General features: G+C 50.4%; 1 protein-coding gene across 3 annotated transcripts in view; it reads left to right on the forward strand.

Annotated features, from left to right (window-relative positions):
- LOC138489065 (protein mono-ADP-ribosyltransferase PARP14-like) overlaps window positions 1-23472 on the forward strand; it is a 1946959-nt gene that overhangs the window by 95410 nt on the left and 1828077 nt on the right. For all 3 annotated transcript variants that reach the window (XM_069616628.1, XM_069616629.1, XM_069616630.1), the window contains exons 2-3: window positions 20055-20182; window positions 20268-20301. In XM_069616628.1, the coding sequence (XP_069472729.1) occupies window positions 20055-20182; window positions 20268-20301 (162 nt within the window). The remainder of the gene's footprint in view (window positions 1-20054; window positions 20183-20267; window positions 20302-23472) is intronic.

Genomic DNA, 23472 nt, shown 5'->3' on the forward strand with positions numbered 1-23472 from the left:
CGGTGTTAAACCCGCCAGGTCAGACCTGAGGGGAACATCACCTCCTGCCTGCAGGAGTTGTGATCGCCCGGCATGGAAACAACGGTGGCGGCGGGTTTACTGCCACCGTTGTTTCCATACCGGGCGATTTGTAATGAGGCCCTATGTCTAGCAGGGCCTCCGACTTAAATCTTCAAGAGGAGCGGGGGGGCTGGTCGTGTCCCAGTGTTATCTGAAGTGTTACCGGTGAGTGGTCTGATAGTGTGCGCGGTAGTATCTTGATCTCTGTGACCCTGCCCATCATGCAACTCGATATGAGGAAAAGGTCGATCCTGGAGAGGCTATCGTGTACCAATGAGTAAAATGTGTACTCTCTAACTTGTGGGTTGAGAGCTCTCCATACATCCCTGAGATCTAGTGTGTCTATATGGGCGTGCAACCTATGGGCTGCGCGTGATGGGGCTCTGCGGGCCGTCCCGGACCTATCCATGTCTTTGTCTAGGATCAAATTCATGTCACCGCCCTATATGATGGGAATACCGATATATTTCAGAAGCGTGGTGGTGATGGCATCAAAGAACTCAGGGGCATCAAAGTTATGGGGCATATGTGTTCACTAGGAGGCATTCCATATTAGCGAGTGAGCAATGGAGGATCACCTCCGGGTCAATGTGGCTGGAGCGCAGGGAAAACTGGACTGATTTATGGATTAGAGTTAGGACCCCCCTGGATTGGGTGGAGTACTTCGTGTAGTATCTGTTGTTGCCCCACGTGGGGGCAAGACATGCTGCTAGGCGCCCGAGAGCATGAGTTTCTTGGAGAAAGAGGATTTTGGCGCCATGTCGTTGGGCATAGGCAGTTATCCTGCGGGCCTTGGTGTAATTGCTTAGGCCACGAATATTCCATGTGACAATGTTCATAGCCATAGCGTCACATTATAGAACATCCCAGTGGTAGTATTTGTTAGGATTTTTCCTCATGCACTTGCCGTGTGTACAGTAGTGTTGAGTTGAAGTCATGCATCCCTCAGCCATGTTTTTAACTGTTAACTCAGCCCCACCTTCACCACCCCCCCACCCTCACTGCCCAACCCCAACATGCAGTGCAGACCTCCCACCCCAAAACACACATGGCGCCCCTTGGGCCTGCTCCGACCGGGAACCAAAGGTCAGAGGACCAGATCCAACGTGGACAGGGCCACATCCTAGCCCAACGGGGCCAGTCAATAAAAGAAACAAAATAAAAGTGAAAGCAAACATTGCAACTGCAACGGGAGGCGCTGGTGCCGTGCGGCCGGCGTTTTGTGGCTTGATGTGGGGCAGCAGATGCTGTCCCGAATGTGTTGCTGCGGTAAACGGGTATCGCAGACAGCCTCTGAGACCAGAGAGTATCCTCTGGCAGGTTGACATCGCAGGAGAGAGTAGGGCACAGGGATAGCTCCAGGAACCAAGTGGGGGAGAAGGCAAAGTAAGCAGTTTAGGAGCTAGCCTATGGCCCACATACACATGACAAGAGGCCGCAGTTATTGAGTGGACACAGTGGGGTTGCCATCAACACATCGAAAGTCATGGATCCGTGGACATTTTTATAACATCGTGGGCTGTGCAGTCTATGGGGCGCGGTTGCCTCGCGGCCCAGGAAGAGGTATATGTAATTGAATGAACTTCACCGCTTCGTCAGGGACAGTGAAGAAGAAGATCTTGCCGTCATGGGTAATCTTTAGCCGTGCCGGGAACAGGAATGCGTAGGGGACGTTGCGCTCCCTGAGCAGCTTCTTGACACCTAGGAATTGGAGCCTCTCCTGCTGCACCGCCAGCGAGAAGTCCGGGAAGATACTAACAGTATGGGCCTCAAATCGCAGGTCTCCCTTTTCCCGTGACAGGCGGAGGATGAGATCTCTGTCGCGGTAGTTGAGAATCTTGGCGATAATGGGTCTGGGGATGTCGCCGGGTCCAGGGCGCGTTGACAGGGCCCGATGAGCCCGCTCGACTGTAAAATACGGTGAGAGGGCAGGGTCATCAAGCAGGTCTTTGAGGAGTTTCTCCACTGCGTCCTCCATCTGCCCCTTAAGGGCATTCTCAGGGACCCCGATGATGCGCAAGTTGTTCCTACGGGAACACTTTTCATGTCGCGCGCTAGGGAGGCCACAGTGTCCTGGAGCACGTTAATGCCATCTTCGTTCACCGAGATCCTATTTTCAGCCTCAGTGATCCTCGATCCCCCCTGGTCTACTCGAGCCTTCAGCGAGGCGACATTAGCATTGATGTCGTCTAGTTTTTCATGGAAGGAGGCGAAGTTTTTAGCCATAGATTCCATTAGTAGAGTGAGGTCAGGAGCTCCGGCCACTCGGTGCAGGGTCAAGTCTGGCTCGTCCTGGGGCGGTGATGTGCAGGCTGGCTCATCTCGAGGGGCCGCTTTAGCGTACTTATCCATTGTACCTCCTAGGGCCCCCGCCTTGTGTCTGCTAGGCATTGTTGCTGTGGCGGGCCCAGTTGCAGTGAGGGCCTACTTATAAGTAGGATGGAGAGCTGAGAAGGGCAGGGGGCCGGCAGGCTCAACCGTAGTGTCCTTCGGCGCAGTAGGCTGTTGGGGGCAGTTGGGGGGCCCCCGCAGATAGAAGAGAGTCAACGGTGGAGCGACAAGTCTGTGATGGCGAGCGAACGCAGAGGCGGCGACAATGTCACCGGAAAAGTGGGCAGACATTGTGGTGAGGGGCGCCTCCTTATGACAGTTCTGGCCCGCAAAGTCACACACAGCGGGCAGGGGTCTCGACGCCCACCGCTCCAGCCCCCGCTCACCTGGTCCACCGCGGCAGCGGGGCGATAAGATCCTCCGAGCTGGCGGCGCCTGGGAGGCCGCGACTATCATTGACGCAGCCGGTGGTATTCACAGTGTGGCGGCGTCCGCAGCAGGACCTCCAGGCATCCACTGCAGCTCCACAGAGCGGTGGGAAGGAGGAGTGGGGAGGAGACCCAGGAGTAAGGCAGGCCAGGTGGGAGGGCCGGATGTTAGGTAACCGCCGGGGCCGGGTGGAATACTAGGCCCAAATCCGACAGGGCTGCCAGCCAGGTGCCAGGTGGGCCGATCGAGTCCAAACTCGCACAAAATGTCCAGTGCAGTGGCAGAGACAGCTCGGCCAGCCGATAGTCCTTAACAATGTCGGGAACCGCAGATGGGAGCAGATGAACGCCGAGGTCGCACAGAGCTGAAAGGCTAGGCAGCCATCTTGGGCTGCTCCACAGCGCCACCCCCAAATAAGTGGTGTTTTAACTAAGAATTGTTCAATAAGTGATCAGGGATGTATATATATTAATAGTGACTGTGTTTGAACTTGCTTGCCATATTAGTGTTAGTGTATTTTACAAAGTGTGTTTTTAAATAAATAATTATATACTTTTATACCCAAGCTCTGGTCAGTGTTTGCTTGTCCTACAGTATTTTGGTACCTATCGTGTATACTCTATATACTGTCTAACTCTTCTTGAGAGAAGTCTGGCTGCTCAGCCACAGCTACCAGGTAAATCTGGGTGGTACAGACTGCTACCAATTGGGTTTACTGCCAACACCTGTAGTCTTAAGCCTTTTGCAGTGGTCCCTAAGGGAACTGCACAGGTTTCTGCCTAACAGGCCCTTAGCCGCAGGGACTGCACGGGCAGGGGGCTGCCCAGGAGTATTCTTGATGAAGGTGCAATGGCCAATCAGGTCTGTTGGGAGGCGGGACTAGTAGGAGCAGGAAGCGGGGAAGGCCCAGAAGTCGCCACGCTACGGCCTCACCCTGCGTGCTTTAGGGAGCACCGAAAAAGTTGTTATGGGGCTGGTTGGGGCCGGAGGGGCCATCCACCACTCACCTTGCCAGGGGTTTCTTGGGAAATGCAGCGGGTGCCACAGTGCATGCCGCTCGATGGCTTTGTTCAATCTGCACCTGGATGGCCACTCAGGTCTGTTGGGACGCGGGACTAGTAGAAAGAGTGTGAAATTCACCACAGGAAAATTTCACCGGTTTGGCCAAGAGCAAATGGGGAGGCGGAATGCTTCATGCGAACCATCAACCAGGCCAGTGTCTGATAAGGGCCCTATACCAATTCTTAAGGGAATACCGAGCAACTCCCCACTGCTCGACGGGCGTTGCCCCTGCGGAGGCACTGTTCAAAAGATGTCCGAGAGGTCTGTTGCCGGACCTGGGGATGAGAGTGCCAGCGGAAATTAATGATGAAAGGGTCTTCGGTGATAGGAGAACCAGAAACGAAAGTGAAAACATTCGTAGGGGTCAACAAGAACATCGTTTGAAACCTGGAGATAAAATACTAGTGAGGAACAGACATCCTCAAGCAAAACTCTCATTAACCTACGTGGCAGTAAAAGGGTCCATGGTGACTGCATCTCATGGAATTGCCACAGTGACAAGGAATTTGAGCTTCTTTAGGAAAGTTGGTGAGTGGCCAGGTAGTTACAACGCCAGGGAACGTGAACGATGATGCACTGGAGGAAGGAGTCGCAGACAGTGTTCACCAGGAACCAGATGACTGAGGACTGGCAGGTGATGGAAGGCCAGGCTGGGGTGGGGGGCGATATCCCCAACGCACTACATGAAGCAGGCCCTCCCGTCTCATTGACTGTGTTGGACACGTTTTATTTTGATGGGGCGGGGGTAAAAATGGTTTAACTGTTTCATTGCATAACTGCATAGTTGTATTCCACATTACTCTTTGTTGTTTGTTATGAAAAAGAAGGAGTGTGGTGTGGCTGCTTTAAGTCTTACGTGATGGATTGACGTAACTCTGTCACGCCAATAAAAGGGGCATCATAGCATTTGCACGCCAGTGCATGCGCAGAGCCCGGACAAGCAACCTGTGTGCTGTGTTCCTCTGTGGGGGGTTCCGGGGCTACCGCTGCGACAGGCCCTGAGGCCTACATAGTCCCATGGACAAAGATGCGCTCCTTCTGTTCTACGCCTCCCGCACCAGCTGTTGAAGACTTTTTCCAGCGGGCTCCTCTGGTGACTTTGCGTTTGACGCCTCCACTCGCCAGGAGGTTGTGGGGAAGTGAGTCCTGCTTCCCTCTGATCTTCATCTGCAGTCCAGTCAGGATCCCAAACTTTGCCAGCTGCACTAGTTGCGTGGTTAGTTTGCCACGGGACACAGAGGTCTCATGCAGGCTGTGCTTATAACGTGCTGGCAAAACCTTTTCAGAACTTTTATGTGTCTCACCCACGCCACGTTTGTAGTCTGTAGCACCGGCCTTCCTGAAAAAAGGGGCAACACTATTTGACAAGCCCTGGGTTCCGCCGTCTCTGGAGCTTGCCAAGTGTTTCCCCACCGGAGTTGGCAGTGATAAAATGTCTAACTTTGTCTGCCGCACTTCTTCTTTTCTTTCGCGTAATAGACTACTTGTTCAGTTTTCTGGTATCGGATCTTCGCTCTCTGGTGTCTTTCCTCTTGCAATTCTTTGGTGTCTGCTACATCTTTTCCTCGGCTCCACGCTGCTTCTGCAGCCACATCTGTGGGCTCCACTACTTCTGTCACTGCATCCAGTGCTACTTCTTTTCCTCCTTCTGCCACGAATACCACTACTTCCACGACCTGTGTTACAACAACAGTTCCCACTCTCTACTGCTCCTTTTGAGGGAAGAATGTCTCTGGAAACCAAACAACCACTAGCACGTTGTGGGTGACTTCCCTGCAGCTTCATATTGGACCTCCTCATTGCAGTACTTGCTGCACTTACCGTTGGTGGTCTTTCCTTGGGATGTCCTCTTTGATGTATTCCGTTAGGACCCAGAACAGCAAAATCTGGAAAAAGCATCTGTACATTTCTTCTCCTCAACACTGGAGCAACATTGGGCAGCCGACCAAAAGTGGTGATACCTTTAGTTTCATCAAAGGTTGTGTGTCAGAAATCCGAATTTGCTTATTTTGCAACAGCTCCCTGAAAAGTGAGCAATAAAACCCTCACTTTTTTGAGGCCCCATTTATTCATGTCTTGGTTACCAAAACCATAGGCTTGTGCTTGTGTGCAAAGTGGTTAAGAACACCAAGCATGTCGATGGCTTAGCCGTGGTCAGATGTCTGAGCCTTTCACAGTGTCATGGTGAGCCAGGGCATATAAAAATCATGCCCAAGAAAACACAGCATGCTAAGCTGCTATATTCACTGCCTGAGACCAAACAGCCACGAATGGCCAGGTTCTGTACATGGGAAAGCTAGAAGGAAATATGGGCACATTTAACTGAGGGTGGGATTTCAACCACGGCTTCCTTGTGAGCAGAAGCCCCAATCAGGCTTTCCTGGAGAATCCAAAGTCCTGCTACGGCCTTTAAGGTAATGGTTATATTGGTGTTTGAGGCAGGAATCCTCTTAGGCTGTGGCTGGGAGCTTATGGAAGTTAATTTACATAATCCCACCTTTGATTTAGCCTTCTCACCAACCTAGGCTGTAGTTACTGTGTACTGGTAATAGAGGGCATCATGCGAAAGTTAGGTCAAAACATGGGTCTATGGTCTAGTTAACATATCAGATTTCCTAGTCTACCTTTATGGTTTTTCTTTTTGTTGTGTATGTTTAGGGGGTTGCTAACTGCTGTTTTATGGCTAAGAATATCTCATGAAACATTCTTGTATCTATGTCCAAGCTAGAAACCCATAATACCCAATACATTGGAGATGAATCAGCCATAGAAAAAGGTTATACGTGAACCAGGTATTTTTCTCTGATGGCAACACTTGTCAGTGGCATCTCATAAAATTAAGCGAATTGTATCATTAAACGTTTATTCTAAAAATGTTTTTTTTTAATGTGATGCTGACAAGCAGTGACCATTTGAATGTTCATATTGGAGAAGATTGTATACGTTCATCTAGAATAGTTATCTGGCTTTGCTTTTATACAAATGGATCTTAGTGTGCATTGTGAATGTACACATTACCTACACCTTTCGGACAGAGTCAAGGTCTGTGACTGCATAGCCTGGAACAGGGCAGCACAGTACGCCCCTTCCTCCACAAGCTGAGCTCAGCTGTGCAAGAGGGGTATGTAGCAGCCAGAAAGGCCATGTGCACCCCAGTGTAAGATCTTTTCAGGGCTGCATTCTCCTTTTTGTCCACAGGATCCCAGACTTTCTCACAAATCTCATCAAGCAACGCCCTGATAGTATGTTTAAACTGGAGCGGAGGAGGCTTAGATCTAGATGCTACATTAGGCATGGGGCGATTGATGAAACAGCGAGGTCCAGGAACAATGCGACCACCCGTAGATGCGGCCGCCCGCACACCGGAGCCCAGTCCCAGTGCCATGTAAAACAGCATCTGAGACAGGGACCGGAGCCGCCTGGCAGCACAGATGAGGGAGCAGAGAGCTCCTCCCAGGATGACCGAGGGTCCTGCCCCCAGCCCCCACTCACTGTCGCCGGGCTTGGTACGATTCTCTGTCCAGGGCAGATGAAACAGCAAGGTCATGCAAGCCAGACCGACCCAGCAGGGGCAGCAGGACAGGAGCATGTTCATCCAGGCCCCCTGCTCAGCAAAAGGGCCTGGGAGACCAAAGTCTCAACCCCCAAGCACCCAGAACCCGGGAGGGAGTGCAGGGGCAGAGGAAAACACAGGTGTCCCTCCAAGCCCAGCAGAGAGAGGAAACGACGGAGCAGCAGGTGGCCCAGTCACCCACAGAAGATCCTGACAGGTAGGCAGGAAACAAAAAAACTGACATGCTGTGAGGGTGGGGGAGTGTTGTACTCTCTGGTGGGGCGGGGCAGGTACGGGTGTTAGGTAAACAATTGAATGGATTCCTGGGATGGAGGTCGGGCCCTCACTAGTAGGCACTGGGATGAGGCAGAAGGACATGTAGGTAACGGGGTACTGCAAATGGCCATGCATGCCCATTCCATTTGAGAGATGTTGGTCCAGTCCTGGTTTCAACTTGGCGATCTGGGACTTGTAGTCCTGGGTTTTGTTTTGGAACTTGTAGTCCTGGGGTTATCATGCGGAAATCTAGGACTACACGTCTTAGAATGCAAAGTTAAAACCAGACCTATCGCCCAAATGAAATGGGGCATGTGTGAATATCAAGGCAAGGAGTTCGCAAGTTGCCATATCTGGTCTGCAGGTAGTTTATCCAGTTCTGGTTTTATTATTTGCTTTCTGCCCGGTTTTTTTGTTTCACTCCTGACATGGAACGCAGGGGCGGTGTCAGGCATGGGCTTGGGAGGGCTAACGACCTCCCACTTTGACACAGCAGGCATCACTCTGCTGTGACGCCAGATGGCAAGAACCTGTCACATTTCTCACCTTGGAGAGCTGTGTATTGACTTAAGCAAATACACTGCTCTCTGAGGTGAAAAAATAGTAATTGAAGTGAACATAGAGGCAGAGGACAAAAGCCTACCCAGGGGATATCAGTAGACTGCCCCTCCCCCTGTGTTGCAGCTAAAGACTTAACTACTGGCTCAGCTTTTACATGGCCCATGCTTTCAATAATTACCATTAACTAAAAAAAGTATATTTGTGTGCATGCAGGGATGAATGTATGCATGCGAGGGAGTGTGTAAGTGGTTGTATGTTTGTATACTAGCAGGTGTCTGCAAGTGCACATCTATGAATGAATGCGGTGTGAGTGGTGTACATGGGTGTGACTGCGCGTATTAATGAGCATGTTAATGAGCGCACCGTCTAATTGTTATGGGTGCTCCTGTGTGATTGGCGGGTGATTTGTCTGAATGTGTCTATATCTATGTGTGTATATGTGTGTATGCAAGCTGGGGACTGGGGAGGGGCATTGGAGCATGAACATTTTTGACAAGAGCATGGCATGCTTTATTGTCTTTTTTGGGGAAAGGAAAGCCAACTTGAGTGTTTTTATGGGATGGTGGGGTTGGAGTGGGGGTGAGGGGAATACTACAGTAGGGGTGGCCTGGCTGGGTCTTACTGTGGCATGGAATGTTGTACTCGCATTAAGGTCAAGCCCACATTAGTGTTCTTACATGGGGAGGGCATGTTTCCTTATTTTGACTTGCCTTTTTATTTTACTGGTATTAACGTCAAAGGCAACATAAATATTCATACTTGGGGGAGTATAACATGAGTGCAACATAAGTGTTCTTATATGGGAGGATTTGTGTAATGAAATACTATTTATATAGCGCTTTTGCCAAAGCGCTGTACAGAGAACATATTTACATAAAATGCATCACCCAGCTGAAGTTTGCACTCATTTAATGAGATTTATTTATTTATTTATTGCATTTATTGATAGCGCCCAAACCTGTAAGTACCACAGTGCTGGTACAACTTACTGAACAGGGAAAACACAGTACAGAGTAAGAGAGAAATAACAAGGCGCAAAAGCAACTTAATAGTACAAGGTCCGTAGAGGAGGGTAGAGATCAGGGAGATCATGTTGAAGTATGAATGGCTGAGTTGACCTTGTCAGAATTTAAACCTGCGAATCACACTCGGATTACAACAGCATGCGCTAAGCCCGCTGAGCTATTTTTTTTAATGTTTTTATTTATCTTTTTATTAGTTTTAACAGATCACATACTTCAAGGTCAAAACAAGAAAAACATACCCCGCCCCATGTCCCCCCACCCATCCTCCTCCCTGTTCCCTCAGAACTCGAGACGGCTATTGTATAGTTGTTTTCATCGCTACTCGGAGCAAATCTACAACATTAAAAAAAAATTAGGATGCGAATATTATGGGGACACTATTGGAGCATATAGTCACTCTGCAGGTATTGAAGAACCGGGTCCCACTCCTTTTTGAAGTTCTCAGGGGTTCCCTGCAGCTTGCAAGTCATCCACACCATAACAACAAAATGCCATACCTTTCTGAGCCAATGGAGTTGGGTTGGGGGCATCTGTTGCTTCCAACATTGCGCTATCACTAGCCACACCGCTATCACCATGACCATAATTATTTCCCCTGGCGCTTAGTATGTGTTTTTCGTTTGGGATCCCATAGTCCCGCCAGCCATATTCTGTCCCCTAAGTTTTCAGACCCTTGAATCATTTTCCCCGCCTGAGCCTTGACCTCACGCCAAATTTCTGCAATGAGTGGGCAAGAGTTCCAGATGTGCTTCCACTCTCCTTCCTGGCAACATCCTCGCCAACATTGTCCATCCATGTTAGGGTACATTATTTTTAGTCTCTTTGGCGTCAGATGCCACTGCAGCAGTACTTTTTGCCACATTTCCCTCAGGTGACTTGACCGTGTCAGTTTGGTAATATTGCGCCACACTTCCTCCCATTGAGGGCGCGGTATTGCTTCCCCTAATGTCTCTTCCCACTTCTTCATGTATTTCCACCCGATTTCTTCCCCTTGTGAATTCAAATGTACGTATAGATTGGATATCAGTTTGCTGGTGCCTGGATCCGTAGTCATATAGATCTCGAAATTCATGAGTTCTCTCGTTCCCGCCTCTGCATTAATTGGGGTGGATAGCCTATGAGTTAGTTGGACATATCGATACCTCTCCGTCTGTGCAACTCCCAGCTCCTGAACACAGTTTTCGAAAGATCGAAGCGAGTGGTCCTCATACATATCAATTATCTTGGTGCAGCCTGTCTGTTTCCAGGAGAGGAAAGCCTTCAAGCCCATCCCCGGTGGTAAGTCGGGGTTATTGAAGAGCGGCGTGAATGGGGATGGATGTGTCGTCAGGTGTCCCCTGCTTGTTGCCGACTCCCATGCATTGAGGATGGCACCCTTAATCTCACTAATTTTGGTGTTCACATGCCTGTGCTTTTTGTGGGACCATAACAGGTTCGAGAGTGGGGCCCCCGCCACCGCTATATCCTGTTTTGTCCATTTAGGCTGTGGGGACTCTGCCACCCACTCCCTAATCACCCGCAGTTGTGCTGCTTCATAGTACCGCTTGAAATGTGGGAGTGCTAGACCCCCTTCGTTCTTTGACGCTGTCATCGTGGCCATTGCTACCCTTGGTGTTTTGCGTTGCCAAACATGCAGATGTCATCTTGTTTAATGAGCGAAAGAATGATTTGGGGAGTCTTATTGGGAGTGCTTGGAAATAGTACAGAACCTGTGGGAGAATTGTCATTTTCACCGCTGAAATTCGCCCCCACCACGAGGTGGATAGCGGCGACCATCTTGTCAGCAGTTTCTGCAATTGGGAAAGTAAGTTCAGGAAATTTGCTGTCCACAATTGTGTTATCTTGGAGGTGATTTTTACTCTGAGGTAAGTTATACTGTTTTGCGCCAGTTTAATCCCTTGTATCTGAGCCAGGTTTGCCATGGTCGTCGGATCGGCTGTTAAATTCAGTATTTCCGACTTGCTCTTGTTTATTTTGAGACCTGAGATGGCTCCAAAGGCCCCCAATTCATGCATGAGCGCGGGTAAGGATGTGGTGGGCGCAGTTAGAGCTAGGAGCATGTCATCGGCGAATGCCATAGCTTTGTGTTCTAGCCCCCCCATCTGCATTCCTTTTATTTGGTGTAGTTGCGGTATCCTCGCCAGAAGGGGTTCCAAGAATATGGCGTAAAGGAGTGGGGAGAGCGGGCACCCCTGCTTTGTTCCTCTTGTTTGTGCAACCGTCTGAGACAGGGAATTGTTGACGGAGATTCGTAGAGTAGGACCATTATAATTCAATTTTATCATCTTCAAGTAAGATTCCCCAAAGCCCATGCGTTCCATCGACCGGAACAGTTGCGACCACTCAACTCGGTCGAACGCCTTTTCGGCGGCCAACGCTACTAGTATTGCCTTTTCAATAATGTGGCAAACTCTCCTAGTATTGTCTGTTGTTTGCCCTGCGGGAACGAAGCCTGTCTGGTCTGCATCCACTAGCGATGACCGATGTGCCATCAGTCTATTAGCTAGGATTTTGGTAAAAAGCTTTGCATCCAGATTTATCAAAGCGATTGGTCTATAAGACCCTGGGAGAGTGGGATCCTTACCCGGCTTCGGAAATTGCACTATTTTAGCTTCATTCATCGACGGTGTGATGGTCCCCCTGGATTTGAAGGTGTTAAAGAGCGCCGAGAGTCTAGGGAACAGCGAGGTACGGAACTTCTTGTAAAATGTTTCTGTATACCCATCTGGGCCCGGTGCTTTATTCTTAGGTAATTGCTTAATGGCCTGCATCACTTCCTCCGGGTTAATATCTTGATCTAATGCCTCTCGGGCTTCTTCCGACAATTGGGGCAGTGTTACGTTCTGAAGGTATCATTCATGATCCCTCTCGTTTGGATTGCCGGTGCTGTACAACGCCTGGAAGAAGATCCTCATGATCTCGCTCATTTCATCATTGGTCGTTTTCCGGATGCCGAGGGAGTTGTGCAGCGTTAGTATAGTTCTCTCCCTCGTCGTTTCCCGGAGCTGCCGAGCAAGTAGTTTATCCGCCTTATTGGCAAGAATGTAATACTTTTGTTTCGCCCGTAGAAATGATTGACCAACTCTCCGGGTTTGGAGAAGCTCTAGTTGGCTCTGGATGTGCTGCATCGCCTGTTTCTTCGCCCTGCTGGGGTTAGCCGCCGCCTCTTTCTGCGCGTTTCGCAGTTGCCCCTCCAGGTCCGCTGAGCTATTTTACCGGCTAGCCAGCAAGAGCATGTTTTCTTACTGTGGCATGCCGTTTTTTCACTGGCATTAAGGCAAAGCCAACAGGAGTATGTTCTTACATGGGGATACTGACATGCATTGGCAGAGCCTGCATGAACAAGCTTTGTTATAGTATCGTTATTGGGATTATGGACAGAGCAAACATGAGTCATTTCCTATGTGGGAATAGTGGCATATGTGGGCATAGCTCTCAACTCACACGCTTTTGGCGTGTGTCGCCCGCCTCGTAAAGAGCCTACTCACCCACCAAGCCTCCTGCATGCCTATTCATTTCAATGGGCTCTCACCCGCCAAAAACAAAATCGGGTGTTTCACCCGCCTTTGTGACACAAATGGTTGAGAGCTTTGATATAGGTGCACCAGAATGGACATGCGTGAGGACAATCTATATGAAAATGCTTTTTTACACTTGCAGAGTACTGGCATATACTGCCTCATCATGAGTTTGGTGGTAACCCTTAAATGCGGCGGTAACGCTATTACCGCCGCATTTAAGGGTCCGCCAAATCACAGGCTTGGCGGATTTACCCCCATCTCTGAGCTGGGGGCAAATCCGCAGTGATTTTGCCGATTTTCGGTGCTATTACCGCCGGCAGTAATACCGCCGGCGGTAATAGCGCTGAACATTCCCCATTGGGCCCAATGAGGAATGGGAAATTCACGAATGTGCCCAATGGGGAATGGGGACTTACCGTTCAGCCAAACCTGTGATCCGGCACTAATATAGCGGGGCGGTTTGGCAGTAGGGCTAATAGCCCGGCACTGCCCAACTCGTGATGAGGCCGATAGTGGGCAAAGGTATCATGAAAATGTGTTTGAAAATGCTCTGGTGCATTGTTGGTGGCTTGGATTCCAACGTACATTTTATGTCTGACCCTGCAAAACCGATTGTAAACTGAGTGGCTTTTTACCTCATTTATAGCCCATTATTTAAACACTTTTCAACCCCCCTGTGGCGTTGCCCCTTTAAGGGCGAGCATGCGACGGAGTGACATCCACTCCGTCGCATGCTGATATAGCCCACACGAATAGCACCTAGTCTCCGTGTCTTGGTGTTCAGCGGTGTGGTGGGCTCTCGGTGCAGCAGTGAGTGCACACCGCTAACAGTGGCAACGAACGTCGGAATACTCACCGGGACAGGCGGTGAACCTCGGAAGGTGCGCGATGATCAGATGTGAGGCGCACCTCCGAATTATGCCGCGGAGAAGGGAGTGACACACGCGGTCGGCGGCCATTTTGCACAATAGGCCCTGGGAGGTCACAGCTTCACAATGGAGCGACGGTGAGCCATCCAAGCCTAGTTTTTGGACAGTCCAGTAGCAGATAGCTACTAGAAGCAGCACATGCCATTTTTATTGTGATTCCTTCGCTGTTTCACTGTTTTCCACCGAGTAGTTGGGTGTGGAACCAAAGAAGCCTGCTGTGTTTCTATTTGGGGCCCACCCTGCTAAATTTTTGTATCCTCTACGCTGCCTGGTTACCTGATCTGCTGCACTGTGGAGCTGCTCATGCCTTACTGCATCTGAGGAATTTTGGCATCTGTGGGTTTGCCAGTGGCCACATCCAAGACCATCTACTGCAGAGGACTGCTGATTGGTGTGGTGGTGAGTTGCGGCCCCTCTTTCTTCATATTTTTGGGGTGCCTGTGCGCTTGCCACCATGAGCCAAGCTGCGGCCGCTGCCCAGCAGCCAGCCGCTCCTGCAGCTCCCCAACAGCAGCCACCCATCCTGCCACCAAGACCTTTGCCCAAGCCACCTGGCGCCCTGCAGCCAATGCCTGAGTTTGATGTCTCTGGCACTCCATCGAGTCTGGGGCCGAGGTGGAAGATGTGGATGGACAGGTTAGAGATGTACTTCAGGGCCACAATGGACACTAGTAAGGACAGTCGGTTTGGCCACCCTCCTATATTGTGCAGGCCCTGCGGTACATGAAATTTTCCTGTCCCTGTAACCAGCTGATGGGTCATATGCGGCTGCGAAAGATGCGCTCTACAATCATTTTCTGCCCATGGCGAATGCGGATTATGAACGATTCCTGATGGGGGCTGCTCGCCAAAAGGATGATGAGACTCTAGATGTATTCTATGGGTGGCTACGCAGGCTGGCAGTACCATGTGCATGGAATGACCCAGACACCATGATTCGAAACCAACTCATCCAGGGGTGTGTGTCGGGCAAGCTGCGCCGTCAAATCCTGCGAGAGCCGGGCATCCCTCTTCCCCGCATCCTAGAACTGGGGAGGTGCCATGAGGTCTCCGAACTGCGGGCAACCAGAATAGAAGCCGGAGTGCGCCCCAGCAAGGCGGACAATGTCTGCGCAGTTGGTAGGGGCCGAGGGCCTAGACGCCTGGTGGGTGGCCAAGGAGTGAGAGGACAAGCTGGGAACAGCTCGTGCCTGAAATGTGGATACGATATCCCGCACCCAGTGGAGTGCCCGGCCATTGGAAAGACGTGTGGCCGGTGTGGGGGAGCTGACCACTATGCCTGGATGTGTAGGGCCGCAACTCCAACAGTGGTTCCTAGAGGGCCTCTCCGGACTGGTGTCTTCTGGGTAAGGCTCTTGTAACCAGGACTAATGTCTGACAGAGAGTCTCCCAGGACCCCCCTTGTTATTTGCATATTTCAAGTAACTTTGGGTTTCACCCTAAATTACTAGGGGAATCCAGACGTGAACCCCTTGCTCACTATTCTTAGAGAGGCACAGCTACACCCTACTGATGAGGTTCAACCAGACCGAAACACGTGTCTGGGTATTGCTGTTGGCACTCTTGTTCAGAGGAGAATTGCCTAACATTTCAGTGCTGGACTTCCCCAGGGCAGGACAAAGACTGATATGTTTGGGATATTTCTTCTCTGTGAAAGATAGTGAGCTAAAGACTCTGTGAAAGATAGTGAGCTAAAGACTCTGGGTAAGGCTCTTGTAACCAGGACTAATGTCTGGCAGAGAGTCTCCCAGGACCCCCCTTGTTATTCCCAGAGATCGTACATCGCCCAACTGGACCAAGGGGATGAGGGTGCCTCTCCTGATGGTGACGAGGAAGAAGAGGACGAAGAAAATGTGTTCTTCATTTCCAGCGTGGGCGTCCTAAAAACCAACTCCAATAGACAGCCCAGGTGCAACGTAGTGGTGAATGGGGACTCAATACCAATGCTGGTGGACACCGGGGCTTCAGTTAATGTGATGGCCAGGGAGCACTATGACTCTATGCAATCTCCGCCAACCCTGGCTGCGCCAAAGGCGCATATTTTCACGTTTGGGGGCGACCAGCTGATTCCCCTAGATGGTATGTTGGTGGCGAGTGTCAAGTATGGCAACACATCAGTCCGGGCCAGGTTCTACATTACACCGGTGAGCAACAACATCCTGCTGTGCTGTGCTGCGCAGAGGCCCTGGGCATCGTGACATTTGCATATTCGGTGTACCTGGACGACATACAGGTACTACTGGGCAAGCACGCCTCCTTGTTTGAAGGCATAGGACAGATGGTGCAGGAACCTGTACGGCTACATACAGATGAGTCCATTCAACCAGTGGCGCTCAAACATCGGCGAGTGCCTTTCCACCTTAGAGACCTGGTGGACAAGGAGCTAGATAACCTTGTTGGCCTAGACATCTTCGAAAAGGTGGAGGGCCCCACCCCCTGGGTGCCTCCCACCATCATCGCCCGCAAGCCCAAGCAGCCTGATGCAGTGAGAATTTGCGTGGATATGCGCCTCCCCAACAAGGCCATAAAGAGGGAACGGCACTTAACCCCACCATTGACGATATTATAACGGAACTGCAGGGGGCGAAATTCTTTTCCAAACTGGACCTCAGAGCTGGGTACCATCAAGTGGTCTTGCACCCAGAGTCACGTTACATACAACTTTGGCCACGCATCGGGGGCTGTACAGGTATAAAAGACTGAGCTTTGGGGTCTCCTCGGCGGCTGAGGTGTTCCAGAACATCATCAGAGGGGCACTTGCGGACCTGGAAGGAGTACTCAACATCAGCAATGACATTCTGGTGTACGCTAAATCAGAGGCCGGACACCTGGCACGCCTGGCCAAGACATTCGAGCACCTCCGCTCACTGGGGCTCACTTTGCACAGGGACAAATGCGAGTTTCTCAAAACCACAATTGAGTTTTTCGGGTTTGTCATTAAGGCGGATGGCGTGTCACCTGATCCGCGCAAGGTGAGGGACATAAAGAAGGCCAGACCACCAGAGAATGTAGCCGAGGTGAGGAGCTTTCTGGGCATGGTCAAGTATTGTGGCCGCTTCATTCGGAACTTGGCATCCCGCTCTGAGCCGTTGAGGACATTAACGAAGAAAGACACCGCATGGCAGTGAGGGCCGCTCGAACAGGCAGCCTTCGATGACATCAAGGGCGCCCTTGCTGCTGAGGACACCATGGCGTTTTTCGACCCGGGGCTTCAGACTGAAATCATTGTGGATGCCAGCCCCTATGGTGTAGGCCAGGAGGTCCACCCGATAGCCTACGCCAGTCAGGCGCTCTCCGAGACCGAGCAGAGGTACTCGCAAATCGAGCGAGAGGCCCTAGCTGTGCTGTGGGGCTGCAGGCACTTCCGCCTGTACATCTTGGGGAGACCTGTCACTGTCATCACGGACCACAAGCCCCTGCTGCCTATAATGGCTGGCTCCTCATCCAAACCACCAGTGAGGATTGAGCGTTGGATGCTCGCGCTCCTCGAGTATAGAGTGTCTTGGTCTACCGCCCAGGAAGCAACAACGCTGCTGACTACCCCTCCAGACACCCGAGAGGGGGCTCCCACTCATCTACATTGGCAGAGGAGGCGGATGAGCACGTCCGGCTGGTCATTGAAACGGCCACCTCAAATTCGATGCAGGTGGAGGAGCTGGAACACGCGTCAAAGAGCGATGAGTGTTTTGGAATTCGGAAGACAGCAATGGAACAAGGTGCCTGGCATTAGGCCGGAGAACAAATGAGGCAAAAGTGGCGCTGGAGCAACTCTGGAGGGTGCGGGAAGAATTTACATTCTCGGACTCAGTGCTCCTGTTGAGAGGGGATAGGATCGTGGTCCCCCAGGCAAAAGTCCAGCAAATCATCACCCTGGCGCACCAAGGCCAACAAGGGGCCCCCAAGACGAAGGCTTGCCTCAGGCAAAAGGTGTGGTTTCCTGAACTTGAAAGAAGGGTGGAGGAGTTTGTAGCATCCTGTGTGTGGTGCCAGGCAGCCTCTCCGGCACAACGTGAGCCGTCCATCGAAACGATGCCTCGAGGGACAAGGCCATGGGAAGTGGTTCATGCAGACTTTGGGTACACGACCAGAGGTACCACTTCCTGGTGGTGGTGGACGAATGGTCACGATACCCCGAGGCAGAATTTGTGGAGTCAGTGTCGTTCGATAAGGTGGTGGTAGCACTGGAGAAAATCTTTGCCACCCATGGACTGCCCACGGTCTTATGCTCCAACAACGGGGCGCCATTCCAGGGAGACAGCTTCGCTGACCTCATGAGGGACTATGGCATCCATCAAAGAAAGGTCACCCCGCTCTGGCCTCGGGCAAATGGGGAGGCAGAGCGCATGATGCGCACACTGAATAAAGTGTTCAGGTTCGCTCAAGGAAAGGGCGAGTGCCTGCAAAGGGCTCTGTACGTGCTCCTAAGGCACTGGTCGAAGTGTACGTAAAGAAGTAGTGGAACTATGTTCCCTACTGGCCTGCACCGCTCCCCAAAGACCCCATTGCTGCGCCCCCTCCCATGCACAATAAAAACCCCAAAAAACATGTGCCTGCTCTTTAAGGAGACGTCCGGTGCAGTGCACTGAAAGTGCAAGTTTCAACTTCTTCCTACACTTTTATTTTAAAACAAAAGCGTTCCGGAACGTTTTTTTAAACAAAATGAAAGTATAGAAACGGTAAAACTTAATTGAAATAAGTATAGGAGCACCGCTCCCGACCGCTCCCGCACACTTCAACCACTGTCCTAAGGGGATATCGGACCACGCCTCACTCATCCACGGGAGTGGCGCCAGCGGAAGCACTGTTTCAGCGATGCCCGAGGGACATAATACCAGAGGTGGGTGAGCGAGAGCCGGCCGTCATTAACAATGACCAGGTGGAGGAAGAAAGAAGGGCAAGGACCGAAATGGAAAACAACAGAAGAGGTCCAAGTCCACCAAGAATTGCCCCGGGGGATGAAGTGTTAGTGAGGAATCGTCACCCGCAGGTCAAGCTGTCTCTCACTTATGAACCGGCTCCGTTGGACGTGGTGGCGGTCAAGGGCTCTATGGTGACAGCGTCTGACGGAACAGCATCGGTGACCAGGAATGCCAGCTTCAAGAGGCTGGGTGAGCCCAGGCCAGAGACCATGGAGGACATGGACCCAGAGGAAGCAGCGGACGAAGGAGGGGGTCGTCCCTCCCAAGCGGATTCTCCAGCCCGTGGTGGGCCAGGCGAAGGGACACGAGCCAGAGAGGCCGGCAGGAGGTACCCCCTGAGAACAGGGCGTGGGAAACCTGCCCGTTTTACAGACTATGTGTCGGACTGAGATGGCGGTGCTGTGCGGTAGAGACTTTGATGCCGTTATGTGGGGTGCCATCTGGGGATCCAGGGTGGGCACCAATAAACGGGGGAGTGTTGGCTTTGTTAATGTGTGCTGTTAATGCGTGTTAGTTTAGATCCTCTCTTTTCAGTTTGTTGTTATGAAAAAGGAGGAGTGCGGCGTTGCCCCTTTAAGGGCGAGCATGCGTCGGAGTGACGTCCACTCCGTTGCGTGCTCATATAAATAAACGGGGTGTTCCCGGCGGCCTCAGAGCCACCGGTGAGCCCACACGAACAGCACCTAGTCTCCGTGTCTTGGTGTTCAGGGGCGTGGGGGGCTCACGGTGCGGCGGTGAGTGCACACCGCTAACACCCTCCACCCACCCCCCCCTTGATTGGTTCACCCTCACTCAGTACTCTGTCACTCCTGTGTATTTGGCTGGGGGCAGAACAAGTGCCCTTCCCTCTGATCAGTAGCGCAATAGGTTTAAAGTCACGTCTCACTAGCAGTTTTCAAAACTGCCATGCAGCCCCCACAAAAATATCGATGCTAGCTCCGCCCCAGATGGAAGGAGTGACGAGATATTGCCATGAAACCTCTTTGACTGTCCTGGACTTTCCTTTTACAAATCGGTAGCAGGTGCTTGAATTCAATTTGAATTAGTGATGGTTTATTATAAAAACTACTGCTCCCACGCCCCATCATTTGATTAACGAGCGAACTGGGATCGGGGTGACTCGTTCACGCCAGTCTCTTTCTGGTAGTTAACAACCCGTCTCCGGATCCAACATTGGTGTAATTGGTTGGTGGTGGGCCCTCCCACGTGGTACTTTTTCACAGCTGCAGGTCACATCGCGAACAAGGAGGGGAGTGTCCCAAAATCATGAGGGGGAAAGTAATGGAATAACAGAGAATATCAGCCGATTTTGTGCGCACGTTGTTTTGGATGGTGTTCGCCCTATGTTTGTACATTTTTCTAAATTCCGATTTGTGGTGTTTTTTCAGTGAGACAGCGAGTGCTCGCCAACGTCCATGAAGTCGATTTTGCTGAAAACGGAAAGATCTTACTAGAAGTCCAACTACCTACAGCTACAGGCGAGCAGAGTGCTGGAGGTGCATCGTTAGGCGACAGAGTACGTACGAAAGAATACACCACGTCCTGTGAACACTATTCAGCGCAGCAACGTCATTAATCGCTATGTTTCTATTTTCCAATAGGCCCCCATGTCCGCTGGCGAACCCCAGGCACAAGGTAAGTCTTTCAAATTGTGTCGCACGAATATAGAATTCAGGCGTGTATGTACGAAAACGGAGCCATGTGAGCGAAGGAGGAAGTGTTTAGATATTTTCTCTAAGTCTGCCCTTTCTCTGGCTGCTCATGACTCGCTGTCAAACTGTGTGGTATCCGGCTTTATTTGCTTTCACTTGGGCTTGATGTTTGGCTGTTGGATTTATTTTATTTTTTTAAATCCCTGTATTGCATTTGTGTGTGCTTTTGCGAGCGAGAGTACGGTTAGAAGATTAATAGTCTTTCAACTCCTGTTTTGTAATGTTTAATGTAAGTACATGAATCGCATTTGCTAATGGGTGATGCACAATACATGGTTTGTTACTGTCTGTATTGTAGGCACACGTGTGTTGATTTTTACAAAGTTAGTTTTATATTTACCCAATGTTCTAGTTTCTAATTCATTTGCGGAAGTTTGCATCCCGTTCACTTACATTCTGATGCGTACCCTTTGAAGTTTTTGGCTAAAAGAAAACATTCGCATTAATTTGAACACGACAGACCGTCAATAATAAACGCCCTTTTACCTAAACCTCAATCTCTGGTAAAAACAGAGCATAATAATAACGTAACCACTTGCTAGTTTTACAAGCCCATTCCTATACAACAATTCTTTAAAAAAAAAATACTTCCAAAATATGATCCTGTTTGTTCATTATAGTGAAGAATACTGATTTTCCATACTAACGTTATGCAAAATCAAGATTCTATTAAAGACATGGAGTTGAAAGATTATGCTTTCTTTCTTTTCTTTACTCATAACTTGAGCAGCATATAACGGTTACAGCTCATAAAAGAATAATCCATCCAAAAAACTACATTTCCCAGCAAAAATGTCTTTTTGTGTAGTTCGTTCTTTTTATGCCCATGAAAAAACCATGTGACCCTTTCCACCAGTCGCTACACACACTTTCCTTTATCCTCTACATCTCTGTGTCCTGCCTCTTTCTTTGTCTGTCTCCAACTTTAACTTTGCGTCCCAACGGGTAAACGCTGCTTGATCCTCAACCTTCTATTCTTCTTCATGTTCCTGCATTCTTGACTTCTGTTCCTGAAAAGTAATCTGAAAAAAAACAACTGAGCCTAGCTGAAGTAGGGTGGGTAATCGGTATTCTATGTCAAGACCGGAGGCTCGGATTATGCTTGTTTAAAGCTTACCTCCCACCAACGCAGACATCTCCTCTATGGGTCTGTAATAAAATTGTTTAAATGTTGACTCCTTAGACCTGTCTACTGCCTTGAGGATGTCCTCTAACCTAGCTCCTGCGTGAAAGGCCTTAGATCCCATCGCCCCTCTAATAGAATTCACCCCGTACGTGAAATTGTCGATGCCTGCCTGCAGCATGCACCATGTAGCCCATCTGGCTAATGTTGGTCCTGCAACCTCCTTGAATGGTTTCTTCAGTAATATGCACAGTTGTGACACCTCTGCGGGCCTAAGCTTGCTCGTCATTTCATCATATTTCTTTAGACATCTGACTGGGCATAACTTAGGCTGTTCCGGAAAGGCCGAATATGCCACTGTTTTGGTACCTATCTTAGTTCTCGTGCTAATGTGAAAAGTGACCCCCGCAGGGTTAAATTACTTCTTATCCATCTCCAGTGCTCTTCCATCTGACACTCTCTTGCAGGATATGAGGCAGAGCAGGGTGGTGAGCTTTGCCGATATTGCCTTCCTTGTCAATCTGTCGTTATCTGGCCAGCTGATAAACATATTCAGGACTAAGTACATGTTACACGTTCCATGTCCGAGTGTACTTGGGTAATGGTGGCTTCAATAGTCTTAACCCTCTGAGGAGTCTACATATGAGTGGGTCTTCTCCCACCTTCTCTATTTTCGGGTGGCCGTGTGATATGGCTGATCTACACGTATTTACAGTTCTGTATGCGCTGCCTTGTGCCGCCAAGGCTGCTAAAAATTTACAATCTGCGTGACATCTGCTCTATTGGGATGTATATGTCGTTCCACACACCAGCTAGTCCACCTTGCCCATGTCAGTCTGTAGGTCTTTTGGGTACCTGGCGCTGATGCTTCTTTGCTCCGTTTTGCAGCATCTCCCGAGTCCTGGCTTCTGCCAGGCATCCCGGAAATCGCCCATGCGATCAGTCTCAACTCTCCTTCCTGGAACGACACCTAATTAGAATTACGGCCACCTGCTGTCTCCTGACCTGGGCTGTCTCCTGACCTGGGCTATAATCCTCGTGATCATAGCAAATGGGGGGGAAAGACTTATTCTTTGTCTGGTCCCTACGTTTGCAACAATGCGTCCATTGCCACCGCTGCTGAATCGGGCCTCCAGCTGAAAAATAGCTCCATCTGAGTGTTCAGTCTGGATGCAAACAGATCTGTTCTGCATGGACCTCTCAGTTCCATCAAGGACTTGAAAACTGCCCTGTCCAGTAGCCAGTCGCTGGCGTCTCTCAGATGTATTGAGTTCCAGTCTATTACGTTCTGCAGACCTGGGAGATATTCTGCTGTGACGCTGACTTAGTTTTCAAGGCACATGTGCCAAAATTCTTCGCCAGCTCCGCCAACAACCTGGACTTCGTCCCGCCTCACCTGTTTTATGTTATGTATCATACTGCTGAGATGTTGTCCATCTTCAGTAGTACGCAACAGTTCACCTTGTCCTGGGTCCAGTAGCTCAGGCAATTGATGTGGAGCTCTAGTTCCTCTCCTGACCACCTGCCTCGCGTCGTCAGTTCTCTGCATCGGGCGCCCAAGCGGCTGGCATCCAAACCTATAACGAGGTTCAGGGATGAGCCAAATATCGCTCTCCCGTTCCAGGCCTCCATGTGTTTGAACCATCACCATAGCTCCGTTCTCGCCTCTGATAATAATCCTCTCCTCAGGTGCTGGATTTTTAGGCGTTGTAGAGCCCTGTAATGCAGTGACCCTGCAAAGATCGCCTGAATGGATGAAGCTAGTCTTCCCACAAATCTGGCTAACTCTCTGAGAGAGTTCTCTCTTCGCAGTTATCGAGCTGATCTCCTTCTCCTTGTCCATCGGTACTCTGAGCGTGGCTGTCCTTGTGTCTACGACACAACCTAGGAACTCGATCGTCTGTACTGGTACTAACACTGATTTCTCCCACTTTATCAGTGTTAGGCGGAAACCTGTGCAGTTCCCTCTGG

Source organism: Ambystoma mexicanum, chromosome 9, assembly GCF_040938575.1.
Source record: "Ambystoma mexicanum isolate Mex_15411 chromosome 9, UKY_AmexF1_1, whole genome shotgun sequence".
Classification (NCBI taxonomy): Eukaryota; Metazoa; Chordata; class Amphibia; order Caudata; family Ambystomatidae; genus Ambystoma; species Ambystoma mexicanum.